The sequence below is a fragment of the Macaca nemestrina genome, chromosome 15 (genome assembly GCF_043159975.1).
Source record: "Macaca nemestrina isolate mMacNem1 chromosome 15, mMacNem.hap1, whole genome shotgun sequence".
NCBI classification, from domain to species: Eukaryota; Metazoa; Chordata; class Mammalia; order Primates; family Cercopithecidae; genus Macaca; species Macaca nemestrina.
The window spans coordinates 98,726,175-98,749,782 of NC_092139.1; the positions used below are offsets into that span (position 1 = coordinate 98,726,175).

The 23,608-nt window shown below is 58.4% G+C and overlaps 1 protein-coding gene across 10 annotated transcripts; it reads left to right on the plus strand.

Moving 5' to 3' along the window:
- The first annotated feature begins 292 nt into the window (after positions 1-292).
- Positions 293-23,560, plus strand: LOC105487215 (smoothelin). 10 transcript variants are annotated; one of them, XM_071080413.1, is made up of 22 exons: positions 293-430; positions 2,156-2,286; positions 6,949-7,097; positions 7,497-7,590; positions 7,683-7,761; positions 7,856-7,953; positions 8,684-9,004; positions 9,093-9,165; positions 9,792-9,863; positions 9,945-10,466; positions 10,658-10,830; positions 12,756-12,848; positions 14,296-14,448; positions 14,527-14,602; positions 15,731-15,895; positions 15,992-16,054; positions 16,263-16,332; positions 17,632-17,805; positions 18,003-18,120; positions 18,689-18,840; positions 19,825-19,989; positions 23,255-23,393. In XM_071080413.1, exons 2-21 carry the CDS (start codon positions 2,236-2,238, stop codon positions 19,967-19,969), a joined length of 2,841 nt encoding a protein of 946 aa, XP_070936514.1. In that variant the 5' UTR covers positions 293-430; positions 2,156-2,235; the 3' UTR covers positions 19,970-19,989; positions 23,255-23,393. The 10 variants fall into 10 exon arrangements, with proteins under 10 accessions (XP_070936514.1, XP_011748889.2, XP_011748888.2 ...); XM_011750587.2 differs by lacking the exon at positions 12,756-12,848 and having other exon boundaries at positions 23,255-23,560; XM_011750591.3 differs by lacking the exons at positions 293-430; positions 19,825-19,989 and adding an exon at positions 1,848-1,978 and having other exon boundaries at positions 2,155-2,286; positions 23,255-23,560.
- Positions 23,561-23,608: the final 48 nt, after the last annotated feature.

Genomic DNA, 23,608 nt, shown 5'->3' on the forward strand with positions numbered 1-23,608 from the left:
TCTGAGACTCCTACGACCCCAGGAAACTTACCTCGGCTCGGGGCGCCCTCCCCGACTTGGCGCAGAGCCTGCGTCCCCCTGCCGATGCCCACCCGACTCGCTAAAGCCACCGAGGCAGACGACCCCAAGACTACAATCTCCAACCTCCCTGGCCTGCGAGGGGCGTGGCCGTCAAATTGAATTTTCCCAATGGCACACGAGAGTGGGAGGTACCCGATCGAGAATTGGCTGGCGCGTCGGGGCGGGGCGGGGCCAGCCGGGAGGCTGGCGCGGCTGGACGGGCAGCTCTCCATAGAATCCAGGGGACGGTTGCTGAGCGGGACTGGGACACCGGGTCGCGGCGCCTCCCGCCTGCGCGTGTCTAATCCATCTGTCTGGTCCCGAAAGAGCTAAGCCGAGCCTGCGCCGGACGGGTGGGCTGGACTGAGAGGTGGGTGTGCGGACCGCGGGGGGGATCCTGATGCTGCCCCAACGTGTTCGGGGGTGGAACCCGGATGTCTAGCCAGGAGTTCTGGAACGTCCAGACCTAGGAGCCCCCACCCATACGAGAGCTCTAAGCCATGAGATAAAGTTCTGAGACTGTTGGGGGAAGACGCCCGCGGATTCCTAAGGGACCCCACGCCCCACAGGGGCGCTAGTCTGTGGCGGCAGAAACCCTGGGGAAGCTGCCACAGAACCCTGAGGCCCCTCACAATGTCCGGCGACCCCAGACTGTGTGACAGGGAGCCATGGGATTGGAGAAGGGCAGCGGCAGGGATCTTCTTATAGTCCCGTGGGTGTCTAAATTAGGCATTAGGGGGACACCTGCCCCTTAGAAGAAAAGACATGGGGGGAATCAGAATGTCCGCAGAACCTAAGGCTGGTGACCACTGTACAGTCTTGAAAAGGTTTAACGCAGACAGAGTAACTAGGTAAGAGGCAAGAATCCTAACAGGCAGAGATTGGGAGGTTGACACCTCTGAGCCTACCAGGATGGGAGGAGGAGCAAGCAGTGACTTAAACAGGCAGGGACCCACATACCCCAACTGTGTGGAGCTGTAACCCTCACCCCCTACCCATGCACTGGATGGGGTGACTTCCCAAGTGACTGTTCTGAAGAGAGGGAAGGGATGATTGAAAGATGAATCAACAGGAGACGGGGGGGGCAGTCCTGGGGCCATACATTAGTCAGTCACCATACATTAACTAAGCATCCAGTGTGCCAGACCAGGGCCCCTCAAAGTCCAGACATTAGTTGGGGCTACAGGAGGAAGAAGAGATATACGCTGGGAGGCTGGGCCAGGATTTAGGAGTCCATTCTGATAGGCAGCACTGGGGCGAAATGGGGCTCTTGCCTCTGTCACTGAGAGTGTTCCAGGCCCTTGAGGGCACTTTGGAAGGGAGCTTCGGAAGCCGGAGATGACGAAGATTTTGATTACATCCTTCTCTGCCCTCTAAGTCTTTGGCTTCCTCCTTGCTTAGTGACAAATCCTTGGCCCTCTTCAATCCTCTCAGTTTGCCTGAAATCCAGAGGTTGGGCAGGTCAGCTTCTGAAAGCCCTTCCAGGTGGGGAATTGAATTCTGTGTGAACTGGCAGGAGGTGCTGGGTGCCTGGACACCTGGCTTCAGGAGGTCTGGACAGCAGAGCTGGCTCCAAGAATTGGAAGACAAAGTGTACCTTCCTATACCTGGGGGAATGACAGTGGTGGTGGCAGCGAGAACTATGGGTTCAGCCCACAGCCAGATGCTGAGCCTGGAGAGTGGGTGGGGGCTGGGTAGGCCCTGGGGATGGGTGGGTGGGGCAGGAAACTGGAGACTGGAGTGCACCCCCTGGTGGTGAGCACAGCTTGGGTGGGCCTTGCCCGGCTCTGGCTTCTCAATCCAGGTCCCTGCCCTCCCTGTTTGAGGTTTAGACAGGATGAGAGTCCATCCCAGGCCACACAGCAGACTGGTGGCCAAGCTGGCAGGGCTGGAACCAAAGACCCCCTATGCTGGGTTTGCTGAGTTTTCCAGCAAACCACCCTAGGGCAGAGGGCAACTTCCAGCCAGGAGCCACAATACAGGATGGGACAGTAATGGACGCTCCTAGGTTAGAGAGGGAAAGTAAGGCACAGAGCCTAAGGGTCTGTGGTTTCTAGAAGCCCCAGCATGCCTGATTCATGTCTGTCCCCTGCAGAATCCTCTGAGCTGGTGACAGGTGCCACAGGCACTGGGGATCTCACCAGAAAGGAACCAACGGAGCTAGGGGCCAGTGAGATGGCAGACGAGGCCTTAGCTGGGCTGGATGAGGGAGCCCTTCGGAAGCTGGTAAGTGGCCCCATCACCCACTGTGGGGACAGGAAAGCCAAGCCAGAGAGGCAGGGTCAATCCAGGATACTTCTCAGCTAACAGGAAGAAGTGATGGGGGAAAGGTCAGGAGGAGGGGGACACGGGAACAGAGGTGGGCCAGTTCCATGTGGCTGATGCAGAGGCCCTTGTGGCATGTGCCTGTCCATGCCAGGTGCTGAAGCCTAGTCCCTCCCAGCCCTCCATGGCCACCACCTGTTTAAACAGTAATTGCTGTGGACTCGCCCATGTGCAGCCACAGGTGTGGTGAGGCTGGATATGCCTCTCCAGAGCAATAGCTGGGGCAGTGCCCACCCCTGGAAGCTGGCCCAGTGATAATGGTAGCAGCAATGATTAACAATGCCAAGGCCTGGCAGGGGGCAGGCTGGGTACTGGGTATATATACCATGTCACAGAATAATTACAGCAGCTCTGAAAGCCTGGGCACTGCAACTCAAGAGAGTTAAAATCACCTGCTCAAGGACACCCATCTAAGAAGGAGCTGTGCCAAAATCCCAACCCCATAGTGGGCCACGGGGGACCAGAGTCCTGGGAAAGTCAAGGCTGGACGAGGCCATAAGAGAGAAACAGGCTTTGTGGGCCCTTATGGATTCTGTGGCTTCTCATCTCATTTTTCTACTCCTGAGTCTCAGTTCCTCTACCTGTAAAATGGAGGGAGGGAGGGAGATGTGTGTGCACACAAGCTCTAGGTCTTAGAGTTGGCATGGGTACAGAATGAGGCATGGACCCAGATCTCAGGTAGAAGAAAGATGAGCCCACTCCATCCCCTTTCTTGTTCCTCTTCCTGAGAGCCCTGTCTATCCCCATGCACAGAGAGGCTGTAGGGCAACCCGGTGGGGCAGGGCTCCTCCCCCAACCCCCAAGACCAGGCAGCCTGACCTGGAGGAGGGGTCAGAGGAGCTCCATCTCCCCAGTCCCTGAACCTTGTCCATGGGGGTAAATTAAAGATTTACCTTACCTAGAAGACAAGTGACCCACCCCCGTCTCATGCCTTCCCCTGCAGGCAGAGGCTGGAACCAGCTAGCGTAGCCCAGCCACTGGGCAGTGCCCAGCTGCTGCCATAACCTCCCCAAGGCACTCCTGCCTGTATGTTCTCAGACCAGTGCATTAGACTCTCTGGGTGTCTGCCTCTCCACTATCACCGCAGGATGTGTGCAGCCTGGAGGGGATGGGGTTGGGTTTCCAAAGGTGCCCACCAGTCAGCTCGACCTCCCCTCAGGAAGTCCAAGTCCAAGTGGGAGTCACAGAGTCTGCGCAGCCCAAAAAGAGGGAATGCTAGGCCAGGTTCCCGCGCATCCTCATCTCAAGGTGTCCACAGTCAGGCTCAGAGTTCTTCAGCCGCCACCTCCCACTCTCATGCGGGGCTCGGGCGGCGCTGAGAAAAGTTTCGGAGAAGAAGCTGGAGCAGTGGTTGAAGTCAGTCCACTCACGCCCCAATTTCTGGGAAAGAACAGATGAGAACCTGCCCCGGTCTCAGGCTTGGTGCCGCTCGAAGTCTTTCCGACCCCGGGAGCGGCTCCTCCAGCACCCGGCGCCCGCCATTACTGCGCCCCGCGCGCCGGCCCGGCCCCCGCTGGCCTCGTGGCAAGAACGGGGGCGTCCCGAACCGGGCTCCTCCCCGCGGGGCCGGGCCTTATAAGGAAAAGCTGGGCCCGCTCCGCCCGCCCTGCGCCCGGCGTCTGGCCGATTTGGGGATGCGGGCAGTCGCTTCCGGCCCCGGCTCCCGCACATTCTTGAGGATTGGGCGGGGAATGGTCGGAATGGGGGCGCCTGGGGACTTGCACGCCGCGTGCCCCTCCACACCAGCCGGGACGCCCTCCCCTCGGTCCCGAGTTCCAGTTCGACCTCCGTCACTCAGCTGGGTATCCTGGGGACCTTGGTTTCTTCCCTTTAGGTCGGGACACTGAAGCAGGCGGTAGCGGGGGTCTTCATATCTGGCTCCCCCTTCGGCGCCTAGCGCGAGGCGGGGTGGGCCAGGCGAGGGCGGCACCCTGCGAGGGAGGCACCCTGCGAGGGAATGCGGTCGCAGAGCCTGCGGGCTTTCAGCGCCCCCTGGCGAGGCCTCGCGCCACCGCCGGCGGGACCCCCATGGGCAACTGGGGGAGCTGGGATTGGGAGAAACCCTGGAGAGTCCCCTCCGTTGTGCTGTTGGGGAGACTGAGGCCCAGCGAGACCTCAGGGCCTGCCAGGCTTCCCAGCAGCGAGGGCAGAGAGCACACGGAGAGCCGGCCCCCCAGGGGGAGGAAGCACCCTCTTTCCTCCCGGGAGAATTTCCCTGGGCAGTTTCGGAAACCGCCCCATCCCCTTCCCCTTCCCCCTCAGTAGACAATGGCGCTTTGTACTTCCTTCCCTCCCTCCCACAGCTCCCTCCTTACACAGCGGTGGGGCCTGGGAGGGTGGAACAGAGGAGACACTGTGGTCCAACCTTTGCCTCCAGGCCCAAAGGTAAGGGTCGTGCCAGAGGGTGACCAGTGGAATGAGGTTGTCAGTCCCCAGCCTTGCCCACCCACTATGGGGGATCAGAGGGAGGCTCCCATTTTCCAGATGGGGACACTGAAGCTCCAGGGGTTGTGTTGTAGAGGTGGCCAAGTTCCTACATCAGACTTTTGTCAGGGACAAGGACCCCATCTCAGAGCGCAGAGCACTGAGAATGGGGACCTAGGAGACAAAAGGCTAGCCCTTGCCCCTCTGGGCCTCTTTACCCTCTGTACAGAAGAGGCTGGACTCTGTCCCCTCCAGCCCCCAGTCTCCAAATGTACCACAGGAGGCTCAAGGCCTGAGACACAGCCAGGACCGGCGGCTGGGGAGTGAGCCTCATTCCCCCCGCCTCTGCTATAAGGTCTCCTTAGGCCTCAGAGCATCTCTAGTCCAGGCTAGAGGGGTCTCCAACACAGTGCCAGGATCCCTGAGGTCCCCACCATGACAAACAGACCCCAATAGCAGAGCTATCCTCAGTCTAGTGCAGGCCCTGGAGTCAGAGAGACCTGGGTTCAAATCCTGGCTCAGGTCGTTTGACCATGAGCAAATCACATCTCCCTGGACCTCAATCTCCTCATCTGTCAAATGGGAATAACACAGTATCTAGGGTTTTTGTGGGTTTAGGACAAGTAGGGGGCTCAGCACAGGGTTCAACTCACAGGCTCTCCATAAATGTTACTGATGCCTTGAGATATGCTGCCCTTCCTCTTTGCCCTCTCGTCTCTCTCTCTTCCCCTGACTGGCTAGAACCAAGTATGAGGGTGATGCTTATTGCAACTCCAGCTATGTACAGGAGAACCCAAGTCACTGTTCCCAACCTCACCCACTGGCGAATGAGAAAACCAAGACGCAGAGAGTTTAAGGGTTATGCTCCTAATCACCCAGCCAAGCTGGAACCAACTGGGGGCTCTGGCCTGAGTTTCGGGGGGCCTTCTCATAATTCCTCAGGAACGTGGACCCTGGAGGGCTCTTCCCCCAAGACTCTCCCTGCTCTCTTCAGACTAGGACAAGCTGGCTCATGGCTGAGTTGGGCCAGCCCACACTCCCTGCTGAAAACTATCTCCATTCCATCCCCACCCTTGCCACCTGGCCTTCCCACTAAGCAGAAAGGAATGATGGGAGGGTGCTAAAAAGGGAGATGATAGAGGGTTCTTTGGCCCTACCCCTGAATGATTTGGGGGGTGGGGACAGAGGAAATCACCCCGCCTTTACTGGCTCCATCTGGTTATCAGAGCCACACTGGAGGCTTATCTCTGCCACTATCTTCCAGGGGAACCCTGGGCCAGTCCTCTTGAGGACTGAGGATCTGTAGGGGGTGGCTCTACATGGTGGAGGTGTGGGGGAGGCAACAGGATTGGCTGACTCACTCCAGAGAAGGTGTTCTTTCCTGAACCTGGTTAGACCAGTCACCCCCAATTTCCTGGGAACTGAGGGGCTGAGAACCTGGTAGGAGCACCTGTCACCCAGGGATGCCCTCTCTAAGGCCCTGGGGTGGCCCCTAGTGCCAGCTACCTTATATGTCTGGGGAATTGGTCCTTCCACTCTGCGCCCTGGCTCCTTCGATGGTGGCTAGGGCCAGGCCAGTGCAGTGGGAACAATAGCCCTCAGCCAGGCAGGACTCCTGAGCACCTGCCCTCACTTTCCCCATCTGCGGATGAACCAGTCAACCCCCAGGTGGGCTGTGGTGTTTGGTCACTAGACCATGGGAGCCTCCGTTGCTCAGAGGGTAGACTTCAGCTCTCACCTTTCCCTTTAGGGACCCTGTTAGTGGCTCATAGGGTGGCCTTCCTCCTCCTCCTCCTGCAGTAGCTCCCTGGCTTTTGGGGATCTGGGCTCTGAGGGGCAGGAATCGAGTTGTAGAAAGGAGTGCCTGGCTTGGCATTTGGCACAGGTGGGCAGTTTCTGACTGTCCACTCAGTCGTGTGCTCTGTGAACCACAATGCAAAGTGGGCTCCCCAAGAGTCCTGAAACAGTGGGCTGGGTCTACCCCCGAGACCCTGAGTGGGCAGGCAGGCACGTGAAGAGCTTGGGACAGAGGGAGTGGACACAGGCCACATATTGTGCCCCAGGCAGAGCCCGTGGGCAGCTGGTGCCAGCCCTCCGCCCCTGGCAGCCAAAATGACTTGCCCCTCGCCCCCGCTGCAGCTGGAGGTCACAGCAGATCTGGCAGAGCGGCGGCGCATCCGCTCAGCCATCCGGGAACTGCAGCGGCAGGAGCTGGAGCGCGAGGAGGAGGCCCTGGCATCCAAGCGTTTCCGTGCCGAGCGGCAGGACAACAAGGAGAACTGGCTGCAGTGAGTAGTGGGGGATGGAACATGCGGGTGAGAGGGTGAGTGTGCGCCCCAGCTCAACTCATGTGTGCAGGCAGGCGTGAGCACAAGTGTATCTGTGGACTGCATGTGCCAATGGCGGTACGTCCACACACGCTTCTGGAAAAACAGGGATGTTTGTGGGCATGGAGCATGTCCTGATTGTGGCGTCACCGCCGTGCTGGTGTAGACGGCACGTCTGAGTGCGTGGTATTAGTGCCCATGTCCATGGGCATATGTGTATCAGTGTGCAGTCAGAGGGTGTGCACAGCCACATGCCCTTCTGCCAAGGTTCTGGGTACTCTGTTCTGACTCCTGCCCTTAGCCCACATCCTCCACGACCTGGCCATGGCAGTGGTGGTTACAGTCATGATGTCTCTGCAGCTCTCGGCAGCGGGAAGCTGAGCAGCGGGCTGCGCTGGCACGGCTGGCAGGGCAGCTGGAGTCCATGAACGATGTAGAGGAATTGACTGCACTGGTGAGGCCCAGGCTGGGGCAGGGGATGGGGGCAGGGCAGGTGAAGACCTGGATTCCACAGCCCAACACCCGCAGCCTGCCTGTCACCCACAGTTGCGAAGCGCTGGTGAGTATGAGGAGCGCAAGCTGATCCGAGCTGCCATCCGCCGCGTACGGGCTCAGGAGATTGAGGGTATGTGGCCTGTCCCGGCCCCACCCCTGCCCTGCTGTCTGCTGTCCACAGCACCTCCCCACTACTCACCTGCCACTTGCTGCTTCCCTTCCAGCTGCCACCTTGGCTGGGAGGTTGTGCAGCGCGCGTCCCAACAGTGGCTTAAGAGAGGACAGCAAGGGGCGAGTGGCACACAGGCTGGAACAGTGTGAGGTAAGGAGGGCGGGAGGGTGGCCCAGTGTCCTGTGCCCATGGATGCCAGTAGCATAGAGCACCTGTGTGTCTTTGCTAGGCTGGTATTTGACTGTAAGGGGCCCACCCCTGCCTTCCAGCCTCTATTCAGCGGCCAGAGGGATCTCCCAGAAATGCAAATCCGCCCCTGGCACCTCCCCTGCTTCAACCCATCCCAGGGCTGCCCCTCACCCTCAACACAGCCCACATCTTTACCTTGGCTTATGGGGCCTGCATGTCAGACCCCAGCTGTCTCACAGTTCACTCTGTTCTCCAGAGAGTGTGGGTGAGAGGTCAGGCCATGCAGGTTCCCTAAGTGGCCAGCAGAGGCCGCTGGGTCCACAGTCCTGGCAGGACCCCACTCCCACTCCAGATGAACCAGGCTGAGGCCAGGGGTCAGGAACCTCCACTCCAGGGATCTATTAAGCTCTCGTCCCCAATAGGTCTCCTGCCATACCCACCCACTGACATCAGGACCGGGTTCTCTCTGAACCCCTTTGGCTAGGTAGTGCCAAGAGATTGGGAAATGGGGATCAGAGACTGCCCTTAGCATATCATTGCCAGTGCTTGCGCAGGTGTGCCTACAGGAAGCCATGACCCACCACTCTGCTTTGCATGCCCTGCCCTGGGCACTTGCCAGCCTGGCCCTCAGTGGTGGGGTTGGCACTCGAGGCCTAGGGAGCCTTGGTTATATCCTATGGGTCCCTTACAGGTGCCAGAGCAAGAGGAACAGGAACAGCAGACAGAGGTCTCAAAGCCAACTCCCACCCCTGAAGGCACCAGCCAGGATGTGACCACAGTGACACTCCTGCTGCGAGCCCCACCTGGGAGCACATCCAGCTCACCTGCCTCAGCCAGCAGTTCACCCACCGCTGCCTCTCCTGAGCCTCCATTGGAGCCTGCCGAGGCCCAGTGCCTTACAGCCGAGGTTCCAGGCGCCCCAGAGCCACCCCCCAGCCCACCCAAGACCACCAGCCCTGAGCCTCAGGAGTCTCCAACGCTCACCAGCACTGAGGGCCAGGTGGTCAACAAGGTGAGTCTGGGTGAGGGGCAGGGATGCCAGGCAAGTGAGCAGGTCTGGGAGTTAGGCCTTGCTCATGCTGTGTTCTTCCCCCTTGCAGCTTCTGTCTGGCCCTAAAGAGACCCCTGCTGCCCAGAGCCCCACCAGAGGCCCTTCTGACACCAAGAGAGCAGGTGAGGGTCCCAGCAGGGGTAGTCACAGGCATCTGCCTTCTCCTCCCCCAGCCTCCCTTTCCCTGCCTAGAGAATGGGCTCTTGTGCCAGGCAGCTCTAACTTCCTCAGGTCGAGGCAGTCCCTGATACTGCACCCCACCCCTGAAGTGTCCCCGCCCCCAGCTAGGCCCACCTCCCCCTCCACCCCCATGGTTAGAGGCCTCCCCTGCAGCCTTGAAAGGCAACAGGCCTCAGGCACATTCTTCTCCCCAATAAGGGAGTCCACCCATCTCCCAGCTGGAGCTGTGGGCAGCACTGGCCAGGGGGGCTGTCCCCCCTCCCCATCTGCAGGAAGGATCTGGGCATCCTTCCTCCAGCCTAAGCCTCGCCCGGCCCCCAGGAGTGTCCCAAGTCATCCTAGGGTCAGTGTGGGAGGGGAAGAGGTGCCTGTAGGAGAGACGCCGCCGAGTGGGGATGCCGGAGTGTGGGAGATCCAGGAGGGGATGGAGAGGTGGAGTGGGGGTTGAGTATAGGAAAGGTGGGAGGCTAGGGAGGTGTAGAGGAGAGGATTATGAGAGTTGGACCCCCACTATCCCCTGTCTTTTCTCTTTCCCCACATGGCCATCACCCCCTCCCCAACCTGCCAGACGTGGCTGGACCCCGACCCTGCCAACGCTCCCTGTCGGTGCTCAGCCCCCACCAGCCAGCCCAGAACCGAGGTACTACTTATTCTCACACTGCCTAGGACCTGGGCAGACCCTGTCCCACCCAGTTGCTGACAGCCCTCCTGTTCCTTCTAGAGTCCACCCCCCTTGCCAGCAGACCTTCCTCGTTCCAGCGGGCTGGCTCTGTGCGGGACCGTGTCCACAAGTTCACATCAGATTCTCCTATGGCTGCTAGGCTCCAGGATGGCACACCCCGGGCTGCCCTAAGTCCCCTGACCCCCGCAAGGCTCGTGGGCCCCTCCCTCACCAGTACCACCCCTGCCTCCTCCTCCAGCGGCTCCTCCTCTCGGGGCCGCAGTGATACCTCCTCCCGGTTCAGCAAGGAGCAACAAGGAGTAGCCCAGCCCCTGGCCCAGCTTCAAAGCTGCTCCCAGGAGGAGGGCCCCAGGGGGCGGGGCTTGGCTCCCAGGCCCCTTGAAAACGGAGCAGGGGGGCCTGTGGCACGTTCAGAGGAGCCTGGTGCCCCATTGCCCGTGGCCGTCAGCACTGCCGAGCCAGGGGGCAGTATGAAGACTACATTCACCATCGAGATCAAGGATGGCCGTGGCCAGGCCTCCACAGGCCGCGTGCTGCTGCCCACAGGCAACCAGAGGGCAGGTAGGCCCCCCAACTGCCTCCCCAATGGGGATGAGTGCCTGCAACCGCACTTCTGCATACAGGACAGGTGCTGCGGCCAGAGCTCAGGGTGTCTCCAAAGGGTGTGCTGGGAGCGAGGGCACTATCAACCTTGTCTGGCACTGCCCTCACTCCACCTAATCCTCCTGACAGCTGCCTTTCTCCCCACTCAGAACTGACACTGGGGCTGCGGGCGCCCCCGACCCTACTCAGCACCAGTAGTGGGGGCAAGAGCACCATCACTCGTGTCAACAGCCCTGGGACCCTGGCTCGGCTGGGCAGTGTCACTCATGTCACCAGCTTCAGCCATGCCCCCCCCAGTAGCCGAGGAGGCTGCAGCGTCAAGGTGAGCCCCTCCTCACCCCACCAGTCTCACCATCCGTCAGCCTCACATACACTGCTTCAGGGTGTGGGGTTAGTAGGGTTCCTCTGCTCCTCCCCTACTGAACACACAGAGAAACTGAGGCCCAGAGAGGGAAGGTGGCTGCTCACAGACCACAGCCAGTTGGTGGCAGAGCTAAGGCCAGACCCTAGTGTATCAGCCCCTAAGTGTGTCGGAAGCTTACTCTGTACTGGCGTTAAACTTCCTGGATGCTGATCTCTGATCCTTAGTCCGAAATTGGTTGGTTCATTCCTGGTGAATAGATGGGGAAACTGAGGCTCAGAGGGTGGTGAGGGCTTGCTCCCCTCTTCCTGTGGCAGCCCCAGTGCCCCTGCGCCCACCCACACTGGACATCAGCCCTGAGGTATAGAGCAGCTCATCTGCTCATCCAAGATCAGCCTGGCCCATTAGGAGATTGGAGATTAGTGATTAACATCTGCGTCAACCCCCCTGTGGGGGTTGGGCAGAAGCTGGGACAGACAGGCAGGGGGGCGCCAATCAGGTGAGGCAGCAGCCTAGCAGGTGCCTTGGGAACTGAATACGCAGCACGCTTCCATTATTAATTCCCAAGCCCAGGATCCACTAGCTGGGAGCTCAGTCGGGGAAGGGATCCCCAAGCGGGCCACCCGGCTGCCCAGGTAATGCCCTCTGTGCTGAACCAGGGACTGAACAGGACTTTGGCTGAGGTGAGATGGCTAGGGCCAGCTTTGGGCCTTCTCATGGGAGACAGGGAGAGAGTGAGGGAAATAAAGCACCCTTCCTTTCCAAAAAAGCAGGATCCAGCTGCCTTCTGACAAGGGATTGTGTAGGGTGGAGTGGGGGGACCAGCTGAGGCCCTTGAGGTGGATGGGAGGTGCTCCAGTGAGACCTGGGTCTGACACCACCAACTTGCCTCAGTTTACTCATCTGGAACCAAAGAGGACAGGTGATGTGCTATAACGTGCTTGCTCAAAGCCTGTGGTTGGATGTGAGCACCATAGGCAGGCCAGAGGGCTTTTATGTCAGACCAAGACACTTTTTGTAGCAGATCACTCAAAGTCCTGCCTCCCTGTGCCTCCATTCCCCCATCTGTTCCAGCTGTCTAAAACAGCTGGAGTTAGGGTAAAGGGTAAAGGAGTGCAGGCTCTGGAGTCCAGCAGACTGATTCTCACAGCTAATGTACATGGTGGCTCAGGTCCATTACCTGTTCCCTGCCTCAGTTTCCCCACCTGTGAGGCATGGGGCCCTGATCTCAGTGATCTTCAGAACCCAGGCAGTCTTACTGTGCTGCAGGCCTATGATTTCTGCAGGGCTAGAGCCAGGCCTGGCGATCTGCCTGCTTGGGCATGCCCCCCTCCCCCACTGCCCCTTCCACGGAGGAGCCCAGAATAGGTTTCTATTTGGGCTGCAGCTCCAGCTGGCTGGTGGCGGGCTGGGAGGCAGGGGCGGGGCAGGCCCGCGCTGCCCTTGCCTTTGCCCTCGGACCAGTTGCAAAGACTCAGACACTGTCAGCCAGAAGCAGCAGCCCCTGCCACTGCCCCACCATTACCCCCCATAGCGTCCCCACCAGCACCATGCCGGGGGTACCAGGGCCTGGGCCTGAACTGGCCTCAGCCCTTGAGGAGCAGTTGGGCCGGGCACTGGAGGAGCTGCGGGCGGTGGCTGAGGCAGGCCGGGCGGCAGTGACCCAGGCAGCCGAGGTAGCTGTAGCCACCGTGGAGCCGGTGGCCCGGGCAGCTGAAGAACTGCGGGCAGAGAGAGCAGCACTGAGCCGGCGGCTGGATGCACTGAGCAGGCAGGTGGAGGTGCTGAGCCTACGGCTAGGGGTCCCACTTGTGTCCGGCCTCGAGCCTGAGCTGGAGCCCAGCGAGCTGCTCCTGGCTGCCGCCGACCCCGAGGCCCTCTTCCAGGCTGCCGAGGATGCTGGGACCCCTGTGGCCCACCCACCTGCCTTCAGCACCCGCCGCCGCTCCTCCACCTGCACCACCCGCAGCACTAGTCTTGTAAGTCCCTCTGGGTTGGTGGGAGGGGGAGGGTTTGAGCCAGGCTTTGCCTCCGCTGTGACTTTAGATATGTCACCACCTTCTCTGAGCCTCAGTTTACCTATCTTGACAGGGGACTGGGGCACTAGTGCTCTAAGACTAGGGCAAGAGGGTGCCAGGCTTCAGCCCTGAGGCACGCATGGCAGCTGCCCTGGCAGCCCCTGGCATGACCCAGGCCCCAGCCCCCAGCTCCCTGCCGCCCTGCACCCTGGCTAGACCAAGCCTCCCTGAAACAGCTGCCACCTCAGCTCTCCTTACCCTTATAGCAGACAGAGAGGCCCTGCCAGGAGAGGAAGGGCCATAATAGTTGGCCTGGGGCCTTGTCTTCAAGGGGCTAGGGAGATGCCCTGGGAGCGCCACAGGGCTGGAGACTCCTTAGAGGATGGTTTCCAGCAGGGGTGAGGCATGGGGAGGTGGTACAGAGGAGAGCTTCATAGAGGTCTTGGCTCAGGGCAGCCCCAGTCAGACACCTGGTCAGGAGCCTACGGGCCCCGGGCCAACCCCCTTGGCAAGGTGGCAGGCAGATGGGGGGCAACATGTGCTGCCTGGGCACTGGCCCAGGAGGACCCAGGCCTCGGGAACTGGCAGCACAGAGCAGAGCCTGCCTGGGAGGGGGCTGGGAACAAAGCAGCAAAATGAACTGAGGTTCAGGAGTTAGGCTACCTTCAGCTCAGATCCCAGGCTGTGTCATACTTAGAGAGAGACTGTGGGCAAGTCAGTTAGCTGCCCTGAGCCTCAGTTTTCCCTTCTCTGTGTGTGTGTGTGTGTGTGTGTGTGTGTTTTGTTTTGTTTTTTCTGGTCTTGTTTTGTTTTCGACAAGGTCTTACTCTGTTGCCCAGGCTGGAGTGCAGCTATGTGATCATAGCTCTCTGCAGCCTCTAACTCCTGGGCTCAAGTGATCCTCCTACCTCAGCTTTCTGAGTAGCTGGGACTATAGGTGCACACCACCATGCGTAGCTAATTTTTTATTTTTGTTTTTGTAGAGATGTGGTCTCGCTATGTTACCCAGGTTGGTCTCAAACTGCTGGCAACAAGTGGTCCCTCCCTCCTCGGCCTCCCAAACTGTTGAGATTACAGGCATGAGTCACTGCGCCCAGCTTTCCCTTCTGTTAAATAGGGACAGTAAAATCCCTAGTGCTTATACAACGTTACTATGGACTGGAAATCATCATTACTATTACTATCCATTGTATTAATACAATTCTGGGTACATGGGAAGCCCTACAACAAGGCTGTCAGTGTCTCTTCCCTGACTGACACTGACATGGCCATCTTTGGGCAAGCAGGCTGGCAGGCTAGCGGTTATTTCCAAGGCATGCCAGCAACCCTAGGATCTGCTCTCCTATCCATTGGGGGCATGGATACCCCTGCCCCTGCTTAAAGTCCATGCCCTCTCCCCACCCTGCAGATGGAACCAGAGCCAGCAGAGCCTCCCTCTGCAGCAGTGGAAGCAGCCAATGGGGCCGAGCAGACCCGAGTGAACAAAGCACCAGAGGGGCGGAGCCCTCTGAGCGCTGAGGAGCTGATGACTATTGAGGACGAAGGAGTCTTGGACAAAATGGTATGGCCAGATCTGGTGGGCTGGGGGTTGGCAGAGGCCAGCAGGCACCAGGTAGCCAATGACGGGCTCTATATGCAGCTGGATCAGAGCACGGACTTTGAAGAGCGGAAGCTCATCCGGGCTGCACTTCGTGAGCTCCGACAAAGGAAGAGAGGTAGAGAGCCAGTTGCCCTACCCTAGATCCAGCTGCCCCATTCCCCAGCTGCTCCCCTCATACTCTGGGGTCCATTTGTGGATACCCCAGCTTAATAACTGCCCTACCCAGCTTCTCCTTCTCTAGATCCAGCAGTTCCCTTGGCTATTCCCCGCTGGATCCAGCTGTTCCCTTCCCTAGCTCCTTCTTTCCTGCTGGCGACCCCAGTTATTCTTCCCAACCAGCTTCTCTTCTCCTTCCTAGACCCAGACACTCCCTCCCGCAGCTACTCTCTCCTTGGATCCAGTTGCCTCTCAAAGTACTGTCAACGACTCCTTCCCTGAATCCAGATATTCCTTCTCCCTGCTGCTCCTCTCTCCCTGAAGTCCATTGATGGCCATCTTAGCCTCTGCCCCATCCAGCTTCCCTTTTCCTGGACACAGCTACTTCCTCCCCCAGATAGTTCTTCCCTGGACACATCTGTTCATTCCCTTAGATTCTGGGTTCAATTGCTTCTCCTCTCAAATACTCGCAATTACTCTTTCTCTGAATCTAGCTGCTTCTGCCAGGGCCCACTGATGGCCACCCCAGTCTCTATCTCTACCCACCTACTTCTGTTTTAAGCCCAGTTAACCCCCTTCACTAGCTTCTCTCCCAACTACTCTTCCCCTGGATCAGATTGCTTCTCAGCTCCCATCAATTGCTCCCTTCCTGGATCTAAATATTCCTGCCTCTCCAGCTGCTCTTCTCCAACCAAAGACCCACTGATGGCCCACTCAGCTACTTCCTCATTCAGCTTCTCCTTTCTTAGACTCAGCTACCCCCTCACTAGATCTAGATACCTCTCCTGACTTAGCTACGCATTTCTATAGAAACTCCCTTCTTGGATCCATACCCCTTTGAGTTTAGCTATTCCGTATTCTCTAGTTTCTGCCTGAGTCCATCAGCCCCTTCCCACACTCAATTCCCTGTCAAGTTATGGCTGTCCCCTCACCCCAGCTGTTCCTAGAGAGGCCCTTGTTACCTGTGTCATTCATGTTTCTAACAAGCCACCCTCCACCCCATCTTGTGTGCCCCATGCACCTGTGCATCTGTGCTGTGTGGGCGTTGGTGGCCCTTTTGTGCATGCACGGGGCATCCCCTGCCCAGACCAGCGGGACAAGGAGCGGGAACGGCGGCTGCAGGAGGCACGGGGCCGGCCAGGGGAGGGCCGCGGCAACACGGCCACTGAGACCACCACGAGGCACAGCCAGCGGGCAGCTGATGGCTCTGCTGTCAGCACTGTTACCAAGACTGAGCGGCTCGTCCACTCCAGTAAGGGGCCAAATGGGGCCCAGGACTCAGGGTGGGAACACATCCTCCCCCGGCTCCCTATGCCTTTCACATCCTTCTCATCCCCTGCCCCTGCAGATGATGGCACACGGACGGCCCGCACCACCACAGTGGAGTCAAGTTTCGTGAGGCGCTCGGAGAGTAAGACCACCTGGCGTCGCCCTGTGCCTGCCTGCCTGTCCGCCTACCTCCTCCGGCTCTTCCTTGAGCTCTCTCTCCGTGTCTTCAACTGTGCCGTCACTTTCTTTTCTCTGCCTGCGGCTATCACCATCCTTCCATACAGCCTCTCATCCCATCTCCTGATGTCCAGCCCCAGCCCTCACCCGGTGCCCCTTCCCCTTTTCTGCAGATGGCAGTGGCAGCACCATGATGCAAACCAAGACCTTCTCCTCTTCCTCCTCATCCAAGAAGATGGGCAGGTGAGCACCAGCACCCAATCCCTGACCATAGAGGAGTCAGTGCCACAGGGGACCTAACTGCAAACCCATTTTACAAAGGGGTAGGCCGGGCACAGTGGCTCTTGCCTGTAATCCCAGCACTTTGGGAGGCCGAGGCAGGTGGATCACTTGAGGTCAGGAGTTCGAGACCAGCCTGGCCAACATGGTGAAACCCCATCTCTACTAAAAATACAAAAATTAGCCAGGCGTGGTGGCAGGCACCTGTAATCCCAACTACTGGGGAGGCTGAGGCACAAGAATCACTTGAATCCGGGAGGCAGAGGTTGCAGTGAGCTGAGACCACTCCACTGCACTCCAGACTGGGCAACAGAGCGAGACTCAGTCTCAAAAATAAATAAATAGACAAACAAACAAATAAATAAAATAGAGGGGTAGACTGGGATGCTTGGAGGTAACAGGTCTGTAGCCAGGGAGGGACAAAGTGAGAGTTAAGGATCCTGCTCGTTTTGGGATCTCATTTTATTCTCAACCACACCACAGGAGAGGTGGATGTTCAGGGAGGCCAGTGAGTTGCTTAGGGGTTCACATCTCTGAGTGGCCACAATAGCATTGAAGCCTTAGAGAGGCCTACCTACCACACTGAGCTGCCTGGTGGCACTGCCACTTGCCAGTATCTGCAAACCATGTCCCAGGTCACAGAGCACCTTTATACCTTAGCCCCATGAGGAAGGAGGGCACCCGCATGTAACAGAGGCTGTTGGGGCTGGCAGAAAGCAGGAACAGGATCAGAATCCAGGATGGGAATCAAAGGGGTCCAGGGACTCTGAGTCAGAGAGACTGTTCAAGTTCTAGTTCTGGCCATCACGTCCTCTGAAATCATAGGCAAGTTACTGCCGGGGGTCTCAGTTTCCTCACCTTTAGTGGAATTGGTAAGGCCCCTCCCTGCTCTTGTGAAGTTTAAAATGGCACACAGGAAAGGATCAACAGAGATGAATTATTACCATGTTAGTCGTCATTTTTATTAGCGGATAGTGCCCAGAAGCTGAACTCAGCTGTAACTTGAGGGTACAATGAGCCTTCTCAGAGAACTGCTCATGGGTGGGGGACGGGGAGGCGGAAACCCGTTGAAAACCTTGCTGTCATTTGAGCCTCAGTGAACTCTAAAATGGGTGTGATGAGGACGCCTCCCTCCCTGGCAGGCATTTGTGGCAGTGGAGATACTAGTGTGCCACAAGACAGCCCCTCCTCCTCGCGAGTGGTGGCCCAGGCTGGGGAGCAGCCCTCCTCTCCCTGTCTAACATGCATCTCCCCAACCCCTAGCATCTTCGACCGCGAGGACCAGACCAGCCCACGGGCCGGCAGCCTGGCGGCGCTTGAGAAACGCCAGGCCGAGAAGAAGAAAGAGCTGATGAAGGCGCAGAGTCTGCCCAAGACCTCAGCCTCCCAGGCGCGCAAGGCCATGATTGAGAAGTTGGAGAAGGAGGGCGCGGCCGGGTGAGCTGCAGAAGTGGGCTGGGCAGTGGGGGGCGGGGCTTCATAGTTGGCCCGGCAGAGGCGGGAAGAACGCACGACTAGATCTGTGGTGCAAAGGCCCGAAGGTCACGGAAGGCGGGGCCTGGGATCCACTGGGTGGGCCCACTGAGGCACGCCCCTTATAGTCGTGTGACCTGGTCCTGACACCGCCCCTACAGCAGCCCTGGCGGACCCCGCGCAGCCGTGCAGCGATCCACCAGCTTCGGGGTCCCCAACGCCAACAGCATCAAGCAGATGCTGCTGGACTGGTGCCGAGCCAAGACTCGCGGCTACGAGGTGAGCCCCGGGAGGCCAGGGGGCCTGGAGGCCTCCCCAGACCCCAGCTCAGCACCCCCCTCTTAGCAGAGCTCCTTTTATTCCCCAGTACACTTCCCGCCACTGTGTGGCCTCACAAGGAACATGGAAAGGCTCTTGGGGTGAGGAAACTGAGGCTCAAAGAGGACACAAGACAAGCCCTAGATTCCAGCATCAGTGATGAAGTAACAGGGCCTCTTGGGTGGTGGGCAGGGTTCAAGGCCGGATCCCACTCTTGGAGTCCCCTCCTTGTTGCTCTGTAGGAGGCCCTGAGTCAATTTCTCTAAACCAGGGAAGGAGTGATGAGGCATGACCATGGCCTTAGCTGCGTGGCGCTGGGCCTCTCAGTAGGTCTGTCCCTTGAAATCACAAATATGGGAGTTGACAGACTCACTTGGAGGAGGCTCGTGTTCCAACTATTCACTCATTGTGCAAGCTACAGGGCTTCTCTGTGCCCAGTGCCCTAGGTCTGGAATACCAGAATGCTGAGGGGTAGACAGCAGCGGGGAGTTGCCCCCAGGGTCCTGACCCGTCCTCTTACGGCTTATAGCATGTCGACATCCAGAACTTCTCCTCCAGCTGGAGTGATGGGATGGCCTTCTGTGCCCTGGTGCACAACTTCTTCCCTGAGGCCTTCGACTATGGGCAGCTTAGCCCTCAGAACCGACGCCAGAACTTCGAGGTGGCCTTCTCATCTGCGGAGTAAGTGTGGGCCCTGGCCCTGCTAATGTTGCTGCACATCTGGGGCTGGACATCGGGACCAGGCCCAGTTGCCCTGAGAACCCCTGGAGCGGGCCGGCCACTTGGTCAGTCAGCGGCTGAGACCCCCTTCCCCAGAGAGTCCCCGTCCTTCTCCATCCCCGCCCACCCGCTGCTGAGCGTGCCAGGTGCCCGCCGGAACGAAGGAGCCACAGGCCGGCCTACCAGCCCGGGCCAAGGCCCACCAGGTGGCCCTGTCCATATCCCCTCCATCCTCCCTCTGCCCCCTTCTCCCTCTCTCTCCCTTTCTCTGTCCTGCTCTCCTCCCACTATCACCAGAGCTTCCTGCTCCCACGGGATCCCGGCTGGAGATTCCAAAAGGAGGCTCCTGGCCCGGGCACCGTGCCCGCCCAGCCTATATAGTGCTGCCAGAGGCTTATATAGGACTTCAGCAAGCCCTCCACTTTGGAATCGTTGCCCCGTCTGCTCACCTCACCCTCAGCACCCTTCTCCATCTGTCTTCCCTTCTCTCCCCTTTTCTTTCTGGTTTCTCTCAAGTTTCTTCCTCTTCCTCCTTCTCCTCCTCCTCCTCCCCCCACCTCCTCTCACGCCTCCCTCACCCCCTCTCCCTGGGGCACAGCCCTCCTCTCCAACCTTGGTGCCAACGCCGTTTACCCCACCCCGCGTTCCCGCTTGCCCCTAGAGTTCTCTGCACCTGTGACTGGTTTGGCCCCCACCCCTGTTTGCATTGCACACCATTAGTGATGGGTAGTGAGCGGCACGTCCACAGTGGGGAGGCGGCATGCGGGGGGCTGGCAGACTGCAGCACTGGAATCGTAATTGAACTCATGTCTCTGTGTGTGTGTGTATGTGTGTGTCTCTGTTTCCTCCCCTCTCTCTTCTCTGCCTCTTCCCTCTCTTCCCCACCTGGGGCCCTGGCCTCCTGCCCCCATCCCCCACCCCTTCCCGGCCCCCTACCCTCCCCAGGACCCATGCGGACTGCCCGCAGCTCCTGGATACAGAGGACATGGTGCGGCTTCGAGAGCCTGACTGGAAGTGCGTGTACACGTACATCCAGGAGTTCTACCGCTGTCTGGTCCAGAAGGGGCTGGTAAAAACCAAAAAGTCCTAACCCCTGCTCGGGGCCCCACGGTGAGAAACGCCGCCTCTCCCATCTGCCCCATTTCACCAGAATCTGCTCAGCAAGGCACAGAGAGGGTCCAGGGAGGCGGGTGGGAGAAGTAAGGGGGGCATTTAGTCAAGCCAGAGGAGCCAGACATAGCCCTGTCTTCTGGCAGTTCAGGGCCCAAGGCGAGACCATTCTGAATGGGCGGTGATGACCTAGGTGAGCAGCACTGTGATGGGGGAAGCCCAGGGGAGGTGCCTGACCCAGGTCTGGGCCCTCCATCTGAAAAAAGTGCAAACTAAGCTGGGATCTGAACAAGTTCAGGCTAAAGGAGGGAGAGGGAGTTCCAGGCAGAGGGATCAGCCTAGGCTTAGCAGGGCAAGAGAGCTGAAGAGCGCAGCACACCAGGAAAGGAAGAAACTTGAGTCTGGATATGAGGGAGGAGGAGGGGGCCACAGTTAGAAGTTTGACCTTCAGGTCGAGCACGGTGGCTCATGCCTGTAATCCCAGCACTTTGGGAGGCCGAGGCGGGCAGATCACAAGGTCAGGAGTTCGAGAGCAGCCTGGCCAACATGATGAAACCCCATCTCTAGTAAAAATACAAAAATTAGCCAGGCGTAGTGGCACACGCCTGTAATCCCAGCTACTCAGGAAGCTGAGGCAGGAGAATCACTTGAACCCAGAAGGCAGAGGTTGCAATGGGCCGAAATCATGCCACTGTAGTCCAACCTGGGTGACACGGCGAGACTCTGTCTCAAAAAAAAAAAAAAAATTGACCTTCCTCCTGAGGACAACAGGAGTCATAAAAGGTTTCCAAACAGAGGAGGGATGGATGTAGCATTCTAGGACCTTCCTTGGATGAGGCTTGGATGAGAGACGGGATGGACTAGATGGCTGGAATAGCTTAAGAGCGAGAGAGACAGGCTTCCCAATAGATCTGGTTTGGAGAGGGTGAGGGAAGGTCAAGAAGTCTGCCAGGCTCCTATGTGGGCACTGGAGAGTTGGTGGTGCCATACTCCAAAGTGGGGAGCTCAGGGGCAGGACCAGTTCAACAGGAAGATGTTGCTGGCTGGGGGTTCTGGATCCTAAGCCAGCTGTGGCATTTCCTCTCTGGTCACCTCACCTCAGTACCAAAGTAGAGAATTCAGATCCTGAACTAACTACCCCATTACAGACAAGGAGCTCAGAGAGAGAGAGGGGCTAAGACTGTCCTGGGGGTGGGAGGGAGAGGGAAGATGGTTAGTTCAGAGGTGGGGCCAGAAACTGAGACTCCAGACTCCCCACTTAGTGGCTGTTTTCCTTGCCCCATCACTGCGTTCCCGCCCATTTTGTAGAGAGGATTGAAAATAGAGGCCCAGAAGGAGCAAGGGGATTGGCTGAAGGAATGTGAGTCAGTGACAGGTAGGGGCACACTCAGATGCCCCTCGGGGCCTATAGCCATTATGGGGGGCAGTCCACACGTGCACACACACACTCAGAGAAGGAGCGCAGATGAGGGGAGGATGGGCTTGGTGCTATCTCCAGATCATATATGGACTTAGGAGCTGCTGCCCAACAAGCCAGCTTGGAGGGAGAGGGGCCCAGCCCAGCCCTGATCCAGTTGGAAAGTGTGACTCAGCCATTCTGTTGCTCAAGTTGCCTGGTGTTTGGCCTGTCACTGGGGCAGCCTGAGCCCTGAGCCCTGAGCCGTGAGCCCCAGTGTAAACAATGGCTTTATAAGGTCTCCAGGGAAGGGAGTGGGGGCGGGAGGGAGCACCAGGTTGGAGAGGGAGGTCAGGATCCCTGGGACGATAGCCACAGCTGGAAGAAGCTTCAGAGAGGCTGCCTCTGCATCATGGTATAGCTCGGGAAACAAGCCCAGTATGGGATAGGGATGACCCCAGGGGCACGTAACTCATCAGCAGCAGACTGAGAATCCTCTCACTCATCCTAAATTCTTGTAAGGTCTCAAATGAGATAGGGAATAACTGTCCTGTTCTAAAGAGGGGGAAACTGAGTCACAGAAAAGGGCCTTATCTAGCACCCACAACTGGTTAGGGATAGAGTCTGGACTAAAACAGAGGTGTTCTGCCTCCCAGGTTTCTTCTTTGAAGGAGTCCAGGTGAGTTGGGAGTAGGCCCAGCCCTACCACAGTTCTGAGTTTGTCCATAAGGGCACAAGATGGGAAGTGGTCTTGGGTTCTCAGGTGTCTTGAGAATAAGGAGGAATTCTTGCCATTATGCCTTCCCTGCCATAGGAAACTCATTCTGCAACATTGAATGCTTGCTATGTGCCAGGTGTGGCAGATAGGAGAGAGCAAACAGGGATCAAGACAGAAGAGGTCTTGCTCTGGGGGTTGAGGGACAGGGGAAAGGGAGCCAGAGAGCAGACTCCAGCTTCAGAGCTCTGGGGGCTGTCAGTTGCTTAATAGGCACAACCCACTCACTCCAGAGTGGGGAAAAGGCTTTGCCAACACCCAGAACTGGGGGCCTGAGTCCCATGCGGCCTAACCTGCACTTACTAAACCGTGGGGCTTGAAACAAGTCGCTCCTCTGCTCTGTCACTCAGTTTCCTTATCTGTGAAGGGCAACTAGCATTCTGAAGGATGGCCAGAAGGGTGGTCCCACCCCTGAGCATGATGTAGATGGTCCATTGGTATTGGCTGGGATCCTCATCTGCCTCCCCTGCTCTACCCAAGGCAGATGATAAGGATTAGAGAACCCCTCTGCTGCCCACACATTCCCTGGCCTCCATCTCCAGCAGCAGGGTTATCCCTACCCCCTGTCAAAGAACAGGGGTCTAGGCCTCTCAACAGGAAGTACCGGGTCAGGGAGCTAGCAGACAATCATCAGGGGACCACAGGCTAACTAGAGTGAGAAATGTCCATAGAGAAAGATTGGCCAGTGATGAAGCCCATTTGGGTGCAAAGGCCCAGCTGAGAGGCTTCTACCAACTGAAGTGTGCCAATGAGGGTGAGCAGAAGGCGGCCTCCAGGGAGAGCACGGGCAGGGTTTGGAGCCAGCTCCTCCCCAGAGTTGGAGGAAACAGACCCAGGACCTGCCTGACTGGGATGGGGCTCTCTTCTGCCATCTCCGCCTCCACCTGCCTAGCTCTGCTCCCCCGCCCCGAGGGATACCTCTAGGCTTGGGTAGATGAAGCCAGGGGCTTCCTGCCTTCCTGGAAGGCTTTTCCCTGCCTGGAGTTTATTAAAGACCAGCAGGCAATGCGGCAATAAACAAGACCTTGGGGTAGAGGGGCGCCACGAGAGGCGGGGCCGGTGCTGACATCCACCCCCGTACCCCCTCCCTGCAGGATGCTAGTGGACTGTGTGCCTCTGGTGGAGGTGGAGGACATGATGATCATGGGCAAGAAGCCTGACCCCAAGTGTGTCTTCACCTATGTGCAGTCGCTCTACAACCACCTGCGGCGCCATGAACTGCGCCTGCGCGGCAAGAATGTCTAGCCTCCCTGCCCGCATGGCCAGCCAGTGGCAAGCTGCCGCCCCCACCCTCCGGGCACCGTCCCCTCCCTGTGCGCCCGCCCACCGCTGCCCTGTCTGTCGCGACACCCTTCCCCCACATACACGCAGCGTTTTGATAAATTATTGGTTTTCAACGATTCTGACTCCTCCCTGCGTCTCCTGGGGGTGGGGAGGGGGTTTGAACG

What these genes read in the sequence shown, in the direction of transcription:
- LOC105487215 (XM_011750591.3), top strand. Translation starts at nt 1,898, where the DNA reads ATGAGAGTCCATCCCAGGCCACACAGCAGACTGGTGGCCAAGCTGGCA. An exon ending in AGGGAGCCCTTCGGAAGCTG is followed by an intron (nt 2,287 to 6,948) that starts GTAAGTGGCCCC and finishes CCCCCGCTGCAG; the next exon opens with CTGGAGGTCACAGCAGATCT. An exon ending in GTGGCCTTCTCATCTGCGGA is followed by an intron (nt 18,841 to 23,254) that starts GTAAGTGTGGGC and finishes CCCTCCCTGCAG; the next exon opens with GATGCTAGTGGACTGTGTGC.